General features: G+C 45.8%; 1 protein-coding gene across 1 annotated transcript; it reads right to left on the minus strand.

Moving 5' to 3' along the window:
- Positions 1–2,137: 2,137 nt before the first annotated feature.
- Positions 2,138–6,204, minus strand: egr1 (early growth response 1). Its single transcript, XM_079268276.1, has 2 exons — positions 5,538–6,204; positions 2,138–4,696 (listed from the first exon to the last, which is right to left on the minus strand). Exons 1-2 carry the CDS (start codon positions 5,746–5,748, stop codon positions 3,387–3,389), a joined length of 1,521 nt encoding a protein of 506 aa, XP_079124402.1. The 5' UTR covers positions 5,749–6,204; the 3' UTR covers positions 2,138–3,386.
- Between the last annotated feature and the right edge of the window lie 7,631 nt (positions 6,205–13,835).

Raw genomic sequence — 13,835 nt, forward strand, 5'->3', positions numbered from 1 at the left:
AACGCAACTGCACTCCCAACTCCTCTTGCGCTCCTCTCACACCTCCCTAAACAGAACAGGCTCAGCGCGTGAGCTTTGATATGCGAGGAAGAGACTTGAATCAGAGCAAGATATGATGGGGCTACACAATTCCCTCGTACTTTGAGGGATATCGGTCGTCTGTCTTTCGAGCATTTCGCGTATGGACTGTGACAATGCTGGTTGATATATTGTCTATTAGCATGAGAAAGGGCTGAGGAGCAGTCTGTGGTTTTCACTTTGAGTAAGAGTTTCCTAAAAGCATGGCAGTATGAGAAAGTTTTGAAGCAAAAGCTGCTGAATGACTCTTGAGTTGAAGCCAGAGACCAAAATAATGTTGTAAACAATGACAGGACATCACAGATTTCAGGACTTTAAGCCACACAAGGAGGCTTGAGATTTGCCCTGAAGAGATGTGGTTCTGAGTGAGGAGCATCCTTTTTTAAACATCAAGATGATTTAACTCGGAGATCAACCAAAGTGCTGGTTTGTGTTTCGCTGTAGTATATCCTCTTGTATTTAATTTATTTATTAAATTGTAGCAGTAATGCAGATTTCATCTCAGGAAATAATTACCTTCTATTGCTATTTTTGCTGCCTTTCGCTGTATCATTTGTATTCATTCGTACTTAAGCAGACATACATACAAATACACAGACTCACACCTGCAAACTGTGTCTGCAGATGAGAGGGTGGTGTCCTGGTCGATCTGTGGGGACGCTGTGCTTTAACCAAAAGAACACGGAGCACAACAGCGGCTGCCAGTATGGCAAATCTCACACAATTACACGCTTACACATCACCTCAGCAGCATGAAGACACACAGCAGGAAACAACTACATTAGTCAAAGTCTATATGCGGTCACAATGTATATGTCACTCAAATGCCTACATACGTGTGGGCACACACACACACACACACACACACACACACACACACACACACACACACACATACATACATACATACATACATACATACATACACACACACACACACACACACACACACACACACACACATAAGACCGAATTTAGAAAGTCAATTTGGGATCAGGAGACCAATTATCTTAATTATTTTCCTTTCCCCTCTATCACTGTCTTCTTTGTTTTCCTGCTTTCTATTTTAGCTGTGTTTGCATTTGTGAGTATTTTGTTTTGTGCATTTCACAACGCAAAATGACTCCAAATCACCGAGAGAAAAACTTAGGGTTCTTGTCTACATAAGCTAAAAAACCCAACCTGTTTTATTTTCATAACCAAACATGTAGCAAGAATTTCTTGCCGGGAACAGTGGCAGATGAATAATGACGGTGCGAAGAGGCTGTTATTATAGTCTACTTGAAAAACCAAAAGAAACAGCGGTTGAACCTTCAGGGCCAGTCTGTTCCGCTGCACTCGTGCAACAATTGAGCCTAACCTACGCGGATATTGCCCAATTGTGTGCTACAGCTCATTCGCTATGGGGTGACAGGCTCTCGCCAAGCACATTTGCAGTAAAGAAGGTAATTATCATGTGATTGATTTCACCTGCACTCTGTGAAAATAACCCTGTGCATGTCTGAGCAGTCGCTTTAAAATATCCCTCTCAAAACAAAACAAAGATCCTTTCTCGAACAGCATACAGAAGAGAATTATTGTTAGTTTTTGCCTAAATATCATATGGCCGCAACACAGTGTACTTAACAGAAAGGGCCAGTATGTATCATACAATCTAAAATAAAATGGAAATTTAGATAAGCTTTATATCTTCAACAGCATGTTGGATGTAGATAAGAATTCCTCATCTCTATAGTTTATAGGCATGGGAGTCATGCGTTAGTGTTATCATCAATACAGGGTTCAATTGGAGAACAGCGATTGAAACGGAGAGTTTCCATATGACGATGCCGTGCAGATTTTCCTCGAATGAAAGGGTGTTTTTAGCGATGGGAAGTTGTGGGATTAATCTACACTTTTAATCTGCATGCAGTTTAACATATAAGAAGATGGAATGTGATGTTAATGTATAAGGATGTGCATGATGAAATTAAGGGCGGGATGTAATGCAATGACTGTATGAAATGTTTTGAAGTATCAATGGAATAATTTGAAAGGACAGAACAAATATACATATATATTCATATTTTTATTTATATTTCATTTCTGGGAGGATATCTTGTACACCAAATATCCCGTTGGCAGTTAAGCGCATTCAATGTGTTTAGAAGCCAGAAACAGTCACTTGTTTTAACAAACACAAATACAAAATTAAGATAACCACAAAATAATGAACTGCATGTATGTAACATACAAAAGAATCCCATGCCTACTCAGTAGGTAACTTCAACATTCCAGCTCTTGAAGATGTGGATATTTACACTTAAGTTTTACAAAAATATACTTTTTTCTCCTTTTTTGCTTACATTCTAATGAAATGAAGCGGTGCCCTCGTAGCTCGTCCCTTCTCCTCCCTCTGAGTTAGACTTACATTCTGTAACAAAAATATTCCCTCAACCCTTAAGGCGAGATGCATTGCATCCTCTCTCGCACACAGCCGAGTCACAACATCAGCAAGGCTTCACAAAAAGGCACCAAATAACGGGAGCGCGTTTTTCTTGTTTCGTTTTTTTTTCTTTTTAAATGTTTTTTCTTTTCTTTTCTCTATTTTTCCATATAACCAAAGCGATATGTCACATGTGAGAAAGAGATCGTACCGGTGGATGATATTTACAAACAGAAACTAACATCACTCTTACTCATGCTTGAATACTTAAGTGCTTTTTTTTTTTCAAACAATGTCAAAACGTATCACAGCATCATCACTACATAATAGAGAAAGTATGTAGAAAATATGGCCCTGCTCACTTCAAATAATACAATGCAAATATGCAAATAATTTTTCACATCAATGGTACCGAAGAATGATAAAAAACGAAACATGGCACATGTACAATATACATATATGGTAGCTTATGTATATCATTCAATGTCTTTTGTAGCCTACTGCGTGGAGTGCCTTCAAGGGCGAACGTTGCTGGCAATCTGTTTGTCTCTTGGTTTCTGTGTACCTAATAGTAGAGACCCGTCAGTGCCGGTTTCAACGCTCTATCTGTTGAGTCCCTTACGCATTTGAAGAGCTGCATTTGTTTTGCAGAGACAAAAAGAAATCCCTTTTCATCTTCTATTGTCTTTGCCCAGTCCTTGACGTGTGTCTTTTTCTCTCTTTCAGGTAAATCTCAAGATTCACCTAACACTGCACAGGGAGCAGACAAAAAAAGTGCTTTTTGGAGGAGAAAACTAAGTCTTTTGACGCAGATTTTTTTTTCCCCTCAAAGAACCTTAAGGAAGGAGAGGTGCGGAGAGACTATAAAAAGTTGTTCTCTTTCTTAGCAGATCTCGATTGTCCTTGGGGAGAGAGTGCTCTGCATGTCTGATAGCGGGGTGGGGATGGGGGAGCTGTAGATGTGGGAGGCAATTGAGGAGGGGAAGGAGGAGGCGATCTGGGACTGAAAGGTGCTGGACATGGACACTGATGCGTAGGTGGTGGCGATGGAAGGAGATGGATAGGAAGTGTGGACTGGAGAGGAGTAGCAGGAGGTGACGGGAGAGGGGTAAGAGGACACTGGAGAGGGGTAGGAGGTGATGGGAGAAGGGTAGCTGGAGACAGGCGAAGCAGCTGATACCGGCGCTGCTGTCACCACCACGGCTCCTGCCTTCTCTGCTTTCTTGTCCTTCTGCCGTAGGTGGATCTTTGTGTGCCTCTTCCTCTCGTCACTGCGGGCAAACTTGCGTCCGCAGATCTCGCAGGCAAAGGGCTTCTCACCAGTGTGAGTGCGGATGTGTGTTGTCAGGTGGTCGCTGCGGCTGAAGTTGCGCATGCAGATGCGGCACTGGAAGGGCTTCTGGCCCGTGTGGATACGGATGTGGCGAGTCAGCTCATCAGAGCGGGAGAAGCGGCGATCGCAGGTCTCCACGGGGCAAGCGTAGGGCCTCTCGTGAGGAGGTGTCTTGCTCGGCCGGTTGGGGTACTTGCGCATGCGGCTGGGCTTAATCAGCTGGGACTGGTAGACACTCTTTAAGTCCTGGGAACCAGTCTGGGTGGCAAAGGCCTTGATTGTGGACAGAGGAGTGAGGGACGGCTGGCTTGACTGACTCTGGAAGGGCTTTTGGTCAAGGGGCACCAGGCTGATCTCTCCTTGCTGCTGAGGGAAGAGGTAGTCAGGAATCATGGGCACAGGGAAGCTAGTGTTGCAGGTCTTGCCGTTGGGATAGGCCGGAGGAGGGTAGTGCACTGATCCAGCCGAGCTGGAAAAAACCTGGCCCTGGTCCGGGAAGATGTCAGAGTTGGGGCTGGAGTAGGTTGGGGCGGCTGAATAGATGGGGTTGGGCTCGTTGTGGTGAATGGAGGAACTGAGGCTCTGAGATGAGGAGGTAGAAGAGGAAGAAGTGGAGGACGGGATGGATAAGGAGGAGGACGAGGTGGTCTGTGAGGCAGAAGAGGAAGAGCTGGGGGCAATATTGCCCATCAGACCAGTGAACAAGCCCAGGATGGGCTCCGCCCAGAGGCTGTTGCTGCAGGTGGTGGCGGGCTCCAGGGTGAAGCGGCCTGTGTAAGAGATGGGGGGCAGCCTCTGGGTGGAGTAGGTCTGCTCTCCCACTGACTTCTCACAGTTGAAGGGGATATCAGGTAACGTATCTGCAGGGAGCACAGAGAAAGAGGAGACATTAATCAAACTGTCAATATTCAGAGGGAGGGAGAGGGGGAATCCTGCCAGAGCGGTGGACAGTGTGTCACCCTTCTCTTCTGAGAGAGATCGGTACGGTGCCCACGCAGAAAATCCCCCTATAACTAAACTCTTTCCCCCTAAACTCCAAAACTGACTCTTCCAAACCTCAACAAGAGCTGCTGTGCAAGCTTTCTATCCTCACATTATTTCCCTCTGCTCACACTCTCTCCGTCTCTCTTTCATTCTTTCTGTCTTCCTGTCTTGCACACACACACACTTACACACACACATTCTTGAAGCCCATCACAGAGCCCGCAGCGATTGATTACCAAAACTGCAGTTCAGCTGGTTTTAGGAATGCAATTTGAATTGAGCTGTAGGATTGTCTATAGGCACGCGGTGACGGAGGAGCGTTTGATTCCTCCAAGAGTCGACATGGATTTAGAGCTATCGATACATTTAAATTCAGTCAGAGGTATTTCTAATTTCCCTGTCTCTGTTCATTTGGGAATTTTTGTTTTATTCATGAATTGTGTTTGGTCGGCTAATATCCAAATGTGTAAAATTACAAGCCATGATGAAACAAATTAATAAAAAAGTAAAAATCTTATGTCAACTGACTTAATATGATCAATTAATAATGAACTGATCATACACAGCACAACTTTTTAAAAGAGAAGTACAATTATTTGGCTGTTTATTTATCTTTACTCCTTTCGTGTAGCTCAGCAGATGTGCTGTAATCTTCAATTCAGTTGTACGTGCAGCACAGAACACCAGAGGCAAAAGAGGCAAATCTCTAGATCTTACCTCCAGCAAGGTGGTCGTACTGGTCTCCTGGCTCCCCGGAGCCAAAGCCTGCACCTTCGGGTGCGGAGGCTGTGAGGAAGGGGGTCCCTGCAGAGCTGAGCATCATCACCTCCTCCAGCTTGGGGTAGTTATCCATGGGGGAGTGAGGGAAGCTCAGAGGCTCTGAGATATGCAGGGCTGGGAGGATCATCTCGGTCTTTGCTGCAGCCATCCTCTGCTGGTGCTGGTGCTGCGCTGGGGGCTGGTGCTGAGTGCAGGGAGGCTGGACGCACACTGGCAGAGCGATGCCTCACAGGTGGAGGTAATCACTTCGCCCAGCTCAGGGAGCGCTGCACACTTCTGCTGATGTCGAGGAAGATGTTGTTTTCTGTCTTGCTCCGTGACTCTTGTTCTCCAGTTGTCCTGTTGTTTTCCTTTTTCTCTCAGAGATGAGATAAGATCCACTTGTCTTTTCAGAAAAAAATCAAAAGTGTCCTTTATACTCATTCCCTAACATCCATCGAAGTTATTCAACAGATCAATCTTGATTTTGAATCTAATTGTTAAATGACTTATCCTCTTGCATGGATGTTGTTTTGAATTTGTACTTTTGTGGTGCTATTTCGCAGAAAGGGAGTTCTATGTGTTTGTCTATCTATCGCTGCTCTAACAGTTGCTCGTGTGGGCTCTCAGGGCTCTCTCTGAGCTGAGAGGTTTCCCTGCTCGTTATATATCCTCCTGCTGTGACGTAGATGTCCATATTTGGAGTGGAGGAAGCCCATATTTAGGCACTGCAGCGGAGGACACATGACGCTGGCCTGGGGGAAAGCAGAGTGGAGAGACTTTATATTAAGCTCTAGCAGTAAATTGCGGAGACAACGCCGCTCTTCCTCTGCCCTGAATCAATGTATCTTCATAGCCGAACAGCTTCGCGAGACAGCAGCATAATTCTCGCTCTCTCCCCGTCGCCCCATAGATTTGATTTGGATTTCCCATCTGTGCAGCAGGCTGCGCTGCTGCCGGAAAGCCCGGCTCCGCCGTGCCTTATAAGGTCGTGACTACAGAAGGACCTATTCCGGTGGGTTTCCATTTCCCTGTCCTTATTTGGAACTTCCTGAGGCAGCGCTGATCGCTGCTTGGCAGTGAATGAGAGGCTGGAGTGCAAATCATGTCCAGCGCTCATAATAACTAATGTCAGCAGCAGAATCCAGCTTGGCCGCTTTGAAGCACAGCTTCAGCTTTATGACTTCATGTGAAAGACTTTGTGCGGCAGACGAACGGCTGGACTGAATTGATTTGGTTAATGTTTGAAAGTTGAAGGCGGAGTGCTTGTGCGGCGAAATAGATACGAAACATGTTCAACCACAAATGCAACGACTCTGTTATGATACACACGAGAAGGCGAGCAGAGATAATATCTAAGTCCATTAAAAAGTGACTTTACCTTTCCCTTTTAGGCTGTAACATATTATCCCATGTATATAGGCTACTCGGCTTGTTGATTATGAATAATCAGCCGACATTTCAAACTGATTTTGTCATTTGATATAAGCGAGTGTATTTCTAAGGCTATGAGCTTGAAAATACAAGACTGTGCAAACTCTGCTCGCAAACTTCCTCTAAATTAACTTTCAATCTCTCTCGGCAGTGTCATTGATTAATGGGAGCAGATAGCCGCGGATGCTGACGAGGTGCGGGCCGATCCGTCTAATTGAGGGGTGTCCCCGGCTCAATATTCGGGGAATCTCTCTGCCACTCAGCGGCCTAATGGGCCGAATTAACAACGCTGCGCACAGCTGCCAGGACGCCTGCGGGATACCGATGTCCCCCCTCGGCTGCTCCCGCTTCGGCTGGATGGTGCACTCCTCGGTGGATGGTGACGGGAAATCAATGTGTTTCCCTTGCTGCTGACTGGATCTATATGCGAGCAACCTCATTGGGAAACATCGCGGGCAGGACACTTTGAGGTGGCCAGAGAGAGAGAGCTAGAGAGCGCGAGAGAGCGAGACGCTGCTGATGCTTGAAGAGGGCGGTAGCCTACAGGTGAGACTCTCCGTTCTTCAAATATCATTTGATTTAGACTTTAAAAAAAGTGATTGCATTGCCCTTAAACCGTTCAACTGCCCTTCATCTACAGGGGCTGTTGTTACAATAGTGTCAGTCAGCCTCATCCGGGATAGAATGACGTTTCACTGCACTGGATGGATGGATGGATGTGGAAACAAAAGATGATTCAGGTAAACACGCCACTGAGGGTTTTTGGTCTTTACTGGATTGCATTCTCTCCCAGGCGTTTCCCATTCAGCCTCTGGCAAATCTCTCTGTTTACCCCCATTAGACTGATAGCAAAATTCTGTCATGTATTATGGATGATGTGGAGCAGAGGCTCCTTCACAAAATCCAAATAAGCCTGAAGTAGAGGGCGCAGCTGGAGAATGTGTAATGTTGTTTATTCATACAGTGAGATACATACAAATGCTCAAATCGAATCACTTTTAGAGGAATGTGGCACTGCAACGCACTGTTGCATTTTAGAAGGAAAATGGTGCTGCCCGTGCACTTGCTCCAAAAACCTGAGTCTACGTTTTGTTTTTCAGCAGAGACGCCAGCGTGTCTCCAGGCCTGGTGAAATGAAGACCAGAAGCTCCGGACTTGATGGCGGTGAGTTGCACCGAGAGACTGTGTGGCAGTGGTGGTGATACCAAATTGAAACTCTTGTCTGTGTCCGCCGCTGCATTCATGCATCAGTGATACCAAGGTCGATACATTTGTGGCAAAGCAAAGAAGAAAGAGCAGAGAGAGCAGATGAGAAACTCATCATCTGATGACAATGTAATAAAATCAGGTTAGGGAAAACTGTCGGAAAAGTAATAAAGTAATAAAGATGATAAACAGTTCACAGTGGCTGTTTGGGCCTCCCTTCACTCTGATGCATAGAGGGGGTGGAAGCCAGATGCTGTAAGGGCAGGGGAAGGAGAATTAGTCTGTGTTTGCGCGTGTGTGTGTTTATAGATGTGCAGTGTGTGTGTGTGTGTGTGTGTGTGTGTGTGTTTGAGTCAGCCGGTTCATTCTCCTCAGTGTGTTCCCCATTGCTGCCCACACAAACCAGCCAGAGGAGTCCTCGCCTGATGAAACTCCAACGCTCTGCCAGCCGGCGAGAATGAGAGGTTCTCCCTTTACCTACGCAGCCACCACGCCCCTGTTCACACACACAAACACACCCAGCTACAAGCGCTGGTGGGTATTTAATCGTGCCCCATTCTACCACGGAGAAAAGATGAGGAAGTAGATAGGGAAGCCAAAAAAAGAGAGAGGAGGTGGACGAGAGGAGAGGAATTGGAACATAAAAGGAGACGGGAGAGAGAGCGAAAAAATAGAGATGTATGGATCTTGAGAAGATGGAGGCAGGTTGAGAAAAAGAGATGAAGAAGGTGGGAAGGAAGGGTGAGGGCGATAGAAAAATAGAAAACAGAGAGACCGAGAGAGAATCCTCACACCTACATACTGTACGTGGGAGCAAATACCAAGCTTTGTGCTGGCATTTGTCAGCAGCCAATGCCAGGCAGTCAGTCAGGGAGACAGAACAGACAGACAGACAGACAGACAGACAAGCCTGCGCCTCTGCCACCCACAGCGACCAGTGGTGCAATCCCTGTCCATTAGCATACAGGTGTGTTCAGCCTTGTGTGCTCCTATTATGGGCGGACCAAGATTAGAGGGTGGACGATGGCGGTTACCAAAGCCAGCATGTTACATAATGTAGCGAGAGAGGATGGGGAGGAGGGGATAATGTGATGACAGAGAGAGACGAGGAGAGAGGGCCTGGTTATTTTGGAGCTATCGCAGTTACATGTTGCCGAGCGGGATGGGGAGAGAGCGGTGGATGTTAAGATGATGAAAATTGAAATGTCGGGGCCTAGAACACACAGGGAGAGTTGATAATTAAATGGGAGAAGAGCGGAGGCCTGATCGTCTTGGGCAGAGTGACATGCTGAATATTAGCCCATAGCCTTAGAGTGATGGGAAGAGGAGCAGAGAACAGATAGGAGCGATTTGATAAATGCCATTTTTCTCCTCCGCTTATTAAGTGACGCCAGCAGGAATGTGCGGCCTGACCTTTTACACGCAGAGTGAGATGCGCCAGGGAAAAGACAAACTGGCGTTAGCGGGATAAAAAAATGTGTGGGCAGTAGGACAGTGTGAAGGGGTCGGTGAAAATCCTCGGACTAATCGACCCATGAAAAGCCAAATGGATCTAATGGGATTCTGGAACGCTCCGTTAATGAAGACATCCATTACTGTATGTCTGTTTAAATACTTAACACGTCGACTCAGCGCTCATCATAAACTTTGGCTCCCTTGAAATCTAAGACAGGCCATTACAATACAATGCAGAAGATTACATCACACCACCTGTTGCTGCGCTGACGCAGCCAGACAGTTTTCTACTCCGTTCAGAGGAGTCCAGGAATGATGCTGTGGAATGCTGGCCTCGTGTTAGCGGCGTATCTGTGATTATGTAGGTAAGATCACAAGTTCTTTCACTGTGGGAGTTGACCTACTGAAGCTTAAGGCCCCGGTGACGACGTTTGAAAAACAATCTGCTCGCATTTCACAGTCACTGCAGGCGTCCCTCCCTGTCACATTACCCCCGAGGCTGTGGAGCAGGAGAGGTGTTAGTGTATCACACAGAAACAGGGCCCGGCATCGAATAGCCCCTCTCTCTGCTTATCTGCCTGTTGTCGCCTCCTGAAGGTGGTAGGTGACAGAGAGACAATTACCGAACACAGCACAAAGCCCACCCCACCGCGTCCCCCGAGGATGCGTGACTCACTGGGCCCCTGGCCTGTTTGTTTGGTGCCTGTGACAAAAGATCTGACCTGTGACCTTTCAGTTCCTGATGAGTCACCGGCAGCGCGCTGAAAGACTGGGCTTCCCCCACACCGTGTAGTGGTCACAGTACAGCAACGGCTAACATTTAAAGGTTGCCACACAACACTTTTCTGTGTTTGTCTGAACCTTGTGTACCATAATCCGTGGGTGGCAAGACCCACGCATGGTGATAGAACTGATGCATGTAGGTGTATCTTCCTGTTTTACTTATTGTTTGTGGTTTGAGAAGCTAGTGGTTTAGCTCAGCAAATCAAGTCAATGACCACTGAAGCCACTGCTCAAAATAAAACGGTTTATTTAAAAAATAAAACAAGATAAAGATAAATAGCCTAAAGTCACCCGTTGTGATGATGATGAATATTTTGAGATGATAATGATTTCTGTAACAGAACTTTTTTTTCTATCCTGCCATTAATCGTCTCACGACCCCTCAGATTTATCTTGTAACACTTGTGAGGGGCCTGACCCCTAGGTTGGGGACCACATAATTAAGCTACCTACCAAAACAGTTTGTAAAGTAATTAAAACTAACACCACTTCTACCATCTGCAGGAGTAAAATGCGGTTTATCAATCTAATAATATGATATATATCAATTAAAAAGGCCATTTTTCGGCCGAACGAGTACATATACACTTAAAAAACTGATAATAATTTGGAACTTTTGCACAAGTAAGATTTTGAATGCAAGACTTTTACTTGTAAAGCAGTACTTTTACATTATATCTTTGGTACTTTTACTTAAGCTATCAGCTGCCTGTCACTTTGTGGAGGAGAAACTGAGGCACAGACTCGACCAGATTCATCTTAAGTTTACTTCAAAGCTGCCTTATGTTGCACCTTGTTGCACCGTGACAAAGCTCCTTATTGACTGATTATCTGAGCTGACTAAAACACAACTGCTCTCCACACTGCTGACGTCTTTCGGTGGACAGAGAGACAGACAGGAAGAGACAGGGAGCGAGGGAGGCAGGAAGATGTGGCCTCAGCGTCCAGACTGAGCAGCAACTGGTTTGTTGTCTTTAGCGAACACGTTTGGGTGTGACTCATGTGCATACGAGCTCGGAGCAGACAGAAAACACCCAAACTCACAGACCTGTTTTTATTCTACTACAGTCTTCAGATTTTTGTCAGGAATTAAAATGTAGCGTTAGTCCACAGTCACGTGGCGCTCTGCCAGTCCACATCTGTTTATGTGTAAGAGCGGCTTCATGCATCGTGGGTTTATTATTGCATCAGACCGTCACGGTATCACCCTTGCTCACTCCTTAGCCCTTGACGTGGTTTCAGAGAATGGCAAGAAAGGGCAGATAGTTTGTTTTTTTATCTTTTCCTCTCTGAACCAGGAGCTATATGAACATAAAGCCTGAGCTACTGAAAATTTGGTAAACTTACCCTGAAATCACCCCGTCTCTCAGAGGATGACCTGTCTAAACCTGGTGTTATACAAACAGCCACGGTATACGCACATACACATCCACACACACAAACCTTTAAGTTGTTCTCCAGAGTTTATTTGAGTTTTGAGTCAGATCAGAACTTGCCAAGACAAATAGTCTCCTTGGGTCCAATGGCCAAAGCTTTTCCCAATAACTTGCTGTGAAGTGAAAATGACAGGCGTTGAGAGGCACATCTGCTCAGGTGAGAGTTATTTGTTTTGTAGTGTCGGAGCGAAGTTAAAGTGAAAGAGGAGAGAGGGTGAGAGGCAGAGAGATAAATGGGTAAGGAGAGATGCAGAGGAAGTGGTGGAAAGATAGAGCCAGAAAGTGACAGAGAGTGAAAGAGAAAGTGACTGTCGCTGGGTTGTTGACAGGTGGGCCTCAGGGCAGGTGCGACAGGTTGATTCAGGTAAGCCCCTCTCCCTCCTCCCCATCCTCCCCCTCCTCTCCCCCACCCTCCAACCCTCCCCTCTACCCCAGCTGGAGACTGCAGACGTGGGATAGCCTACAGGGTTGAGGAGACAGGTCTCCATCAGAAAGCCCCGCAACCCTTTACAATCGTACGATAATCATTTAACTCCGAGTGCCGTACGTCAACAGAGATGATGGCTGACGAGGCAGACAGACAAACAACAGTAACGGCAACACTCTTTATATGCTTCCAAGGAAAAGGGGGAAAAAAACTAAGAACGGGAGGAGGAAGGAATGAATAAATGAATAACTGTCAGAAGCATTTGGCTTATGGGACAATGGTTTTTTTTAAAGAGTTGAGGCTCGGGGGCCAAATGTCACTTTGGGTCAGTTAGACTGAAGATTCAACAGCGGATTTTGTAAACTCTCTGCACCAGTTAGACAATAAAGCATCTTAAGTGATAAGTAATTATAAGTAATCTAATTTGCTCTAATGCTTTAAATTTATATTACAAATTCCCAGGGTCAGAGTTGTCTCGCTTTCGCTCTCTTCACGCGAGGACTTAGAGACGTCTGGGTGTGCAGGTTAATGGTGCAACTCGATTAAGGAGAGTAGATTCATACACAATGCAGGCATCTTACCTTAATGGGAGAAACGTGACTGAGGAGCAGTGTTTACATTAAAGGAGGGTGAGAGTTCAGCTGAGCTGAGGGAATATTTTTCTGCCTACGCTGGCGGCAGACAGTGTAATGAATTTCTATAAAGCGCACTGCAAATAAAAATAAAGACACACAAAGGAGATTGCATGTTGATAGTTGTCGGTGATGCTGACGAGGAGAAATGGGCGAGGACGGCGTTGAGACTTGCAGAAGTGTACAGTTTGTGAAAGACTTCTAGTAGCCTCAGTCTACCTCAAGTTTTGAAGAAAATAAATCGCCCTCTTCAGCAGCCAGAGTCGAGATTATAGAACAATAATCTCAACTAAATCCCAGGATTTTAACGCATGTATGAGGAGTAGTCAGCAAACAGGATACACCCACAGGTTGCTACAAAGACACACACCAACGTGCTCCGTTATTTGTGTTTGTCTTGCTGTTCAAACACAGCATGCACGTGGCGTATTGAACACAAACATACACTTACACACACACACACACACACACGATAACGTCCGAGGGCAGACGCGATTACATGTATCCACAAGTGTGCTGACGGCACACACCCAGCATACAGCCTGACATTCACTTGGCCGCAATACACCACACAATTAAAATAAATCTCCTACGAAGGCCACATGGTGCTGCTTTTTCTAACTGCCAAACAGGGGAACAACTCCATAGCAACATTAGAGAAATGTTTACGTGGGAGAATATTTGGATACGCACGGTTGGAAACATAAACATGCTTAGTGTCATAATGTAGTTAGGAACAGGAGTTCAGGAGGAACAGCGCGAGTTGGAAAGTCGTGAACTTCCATTTTTCTCCCAGTGGGGTTTGTGACAGTGTGTGTTCTCATTACGAGCACACAGACAGCCCTGAATGGGTCTCACTCTCTGAGTCTTTCTTTCTCCCCAT

Source organism: Melanostigma gelatinosum (assembly GCF_949748355.1).
Source record: "Melanostigma gelatinosum genome assembly, chromosome: 5".
Taxonomy (NCBI): domain Eukaryota; kingdom Metazoa; phylum Chordata; class Actinopteri; order Perciformes; family Zoarcidae; genus Melanostigma; species Melanostigma gelatinosum.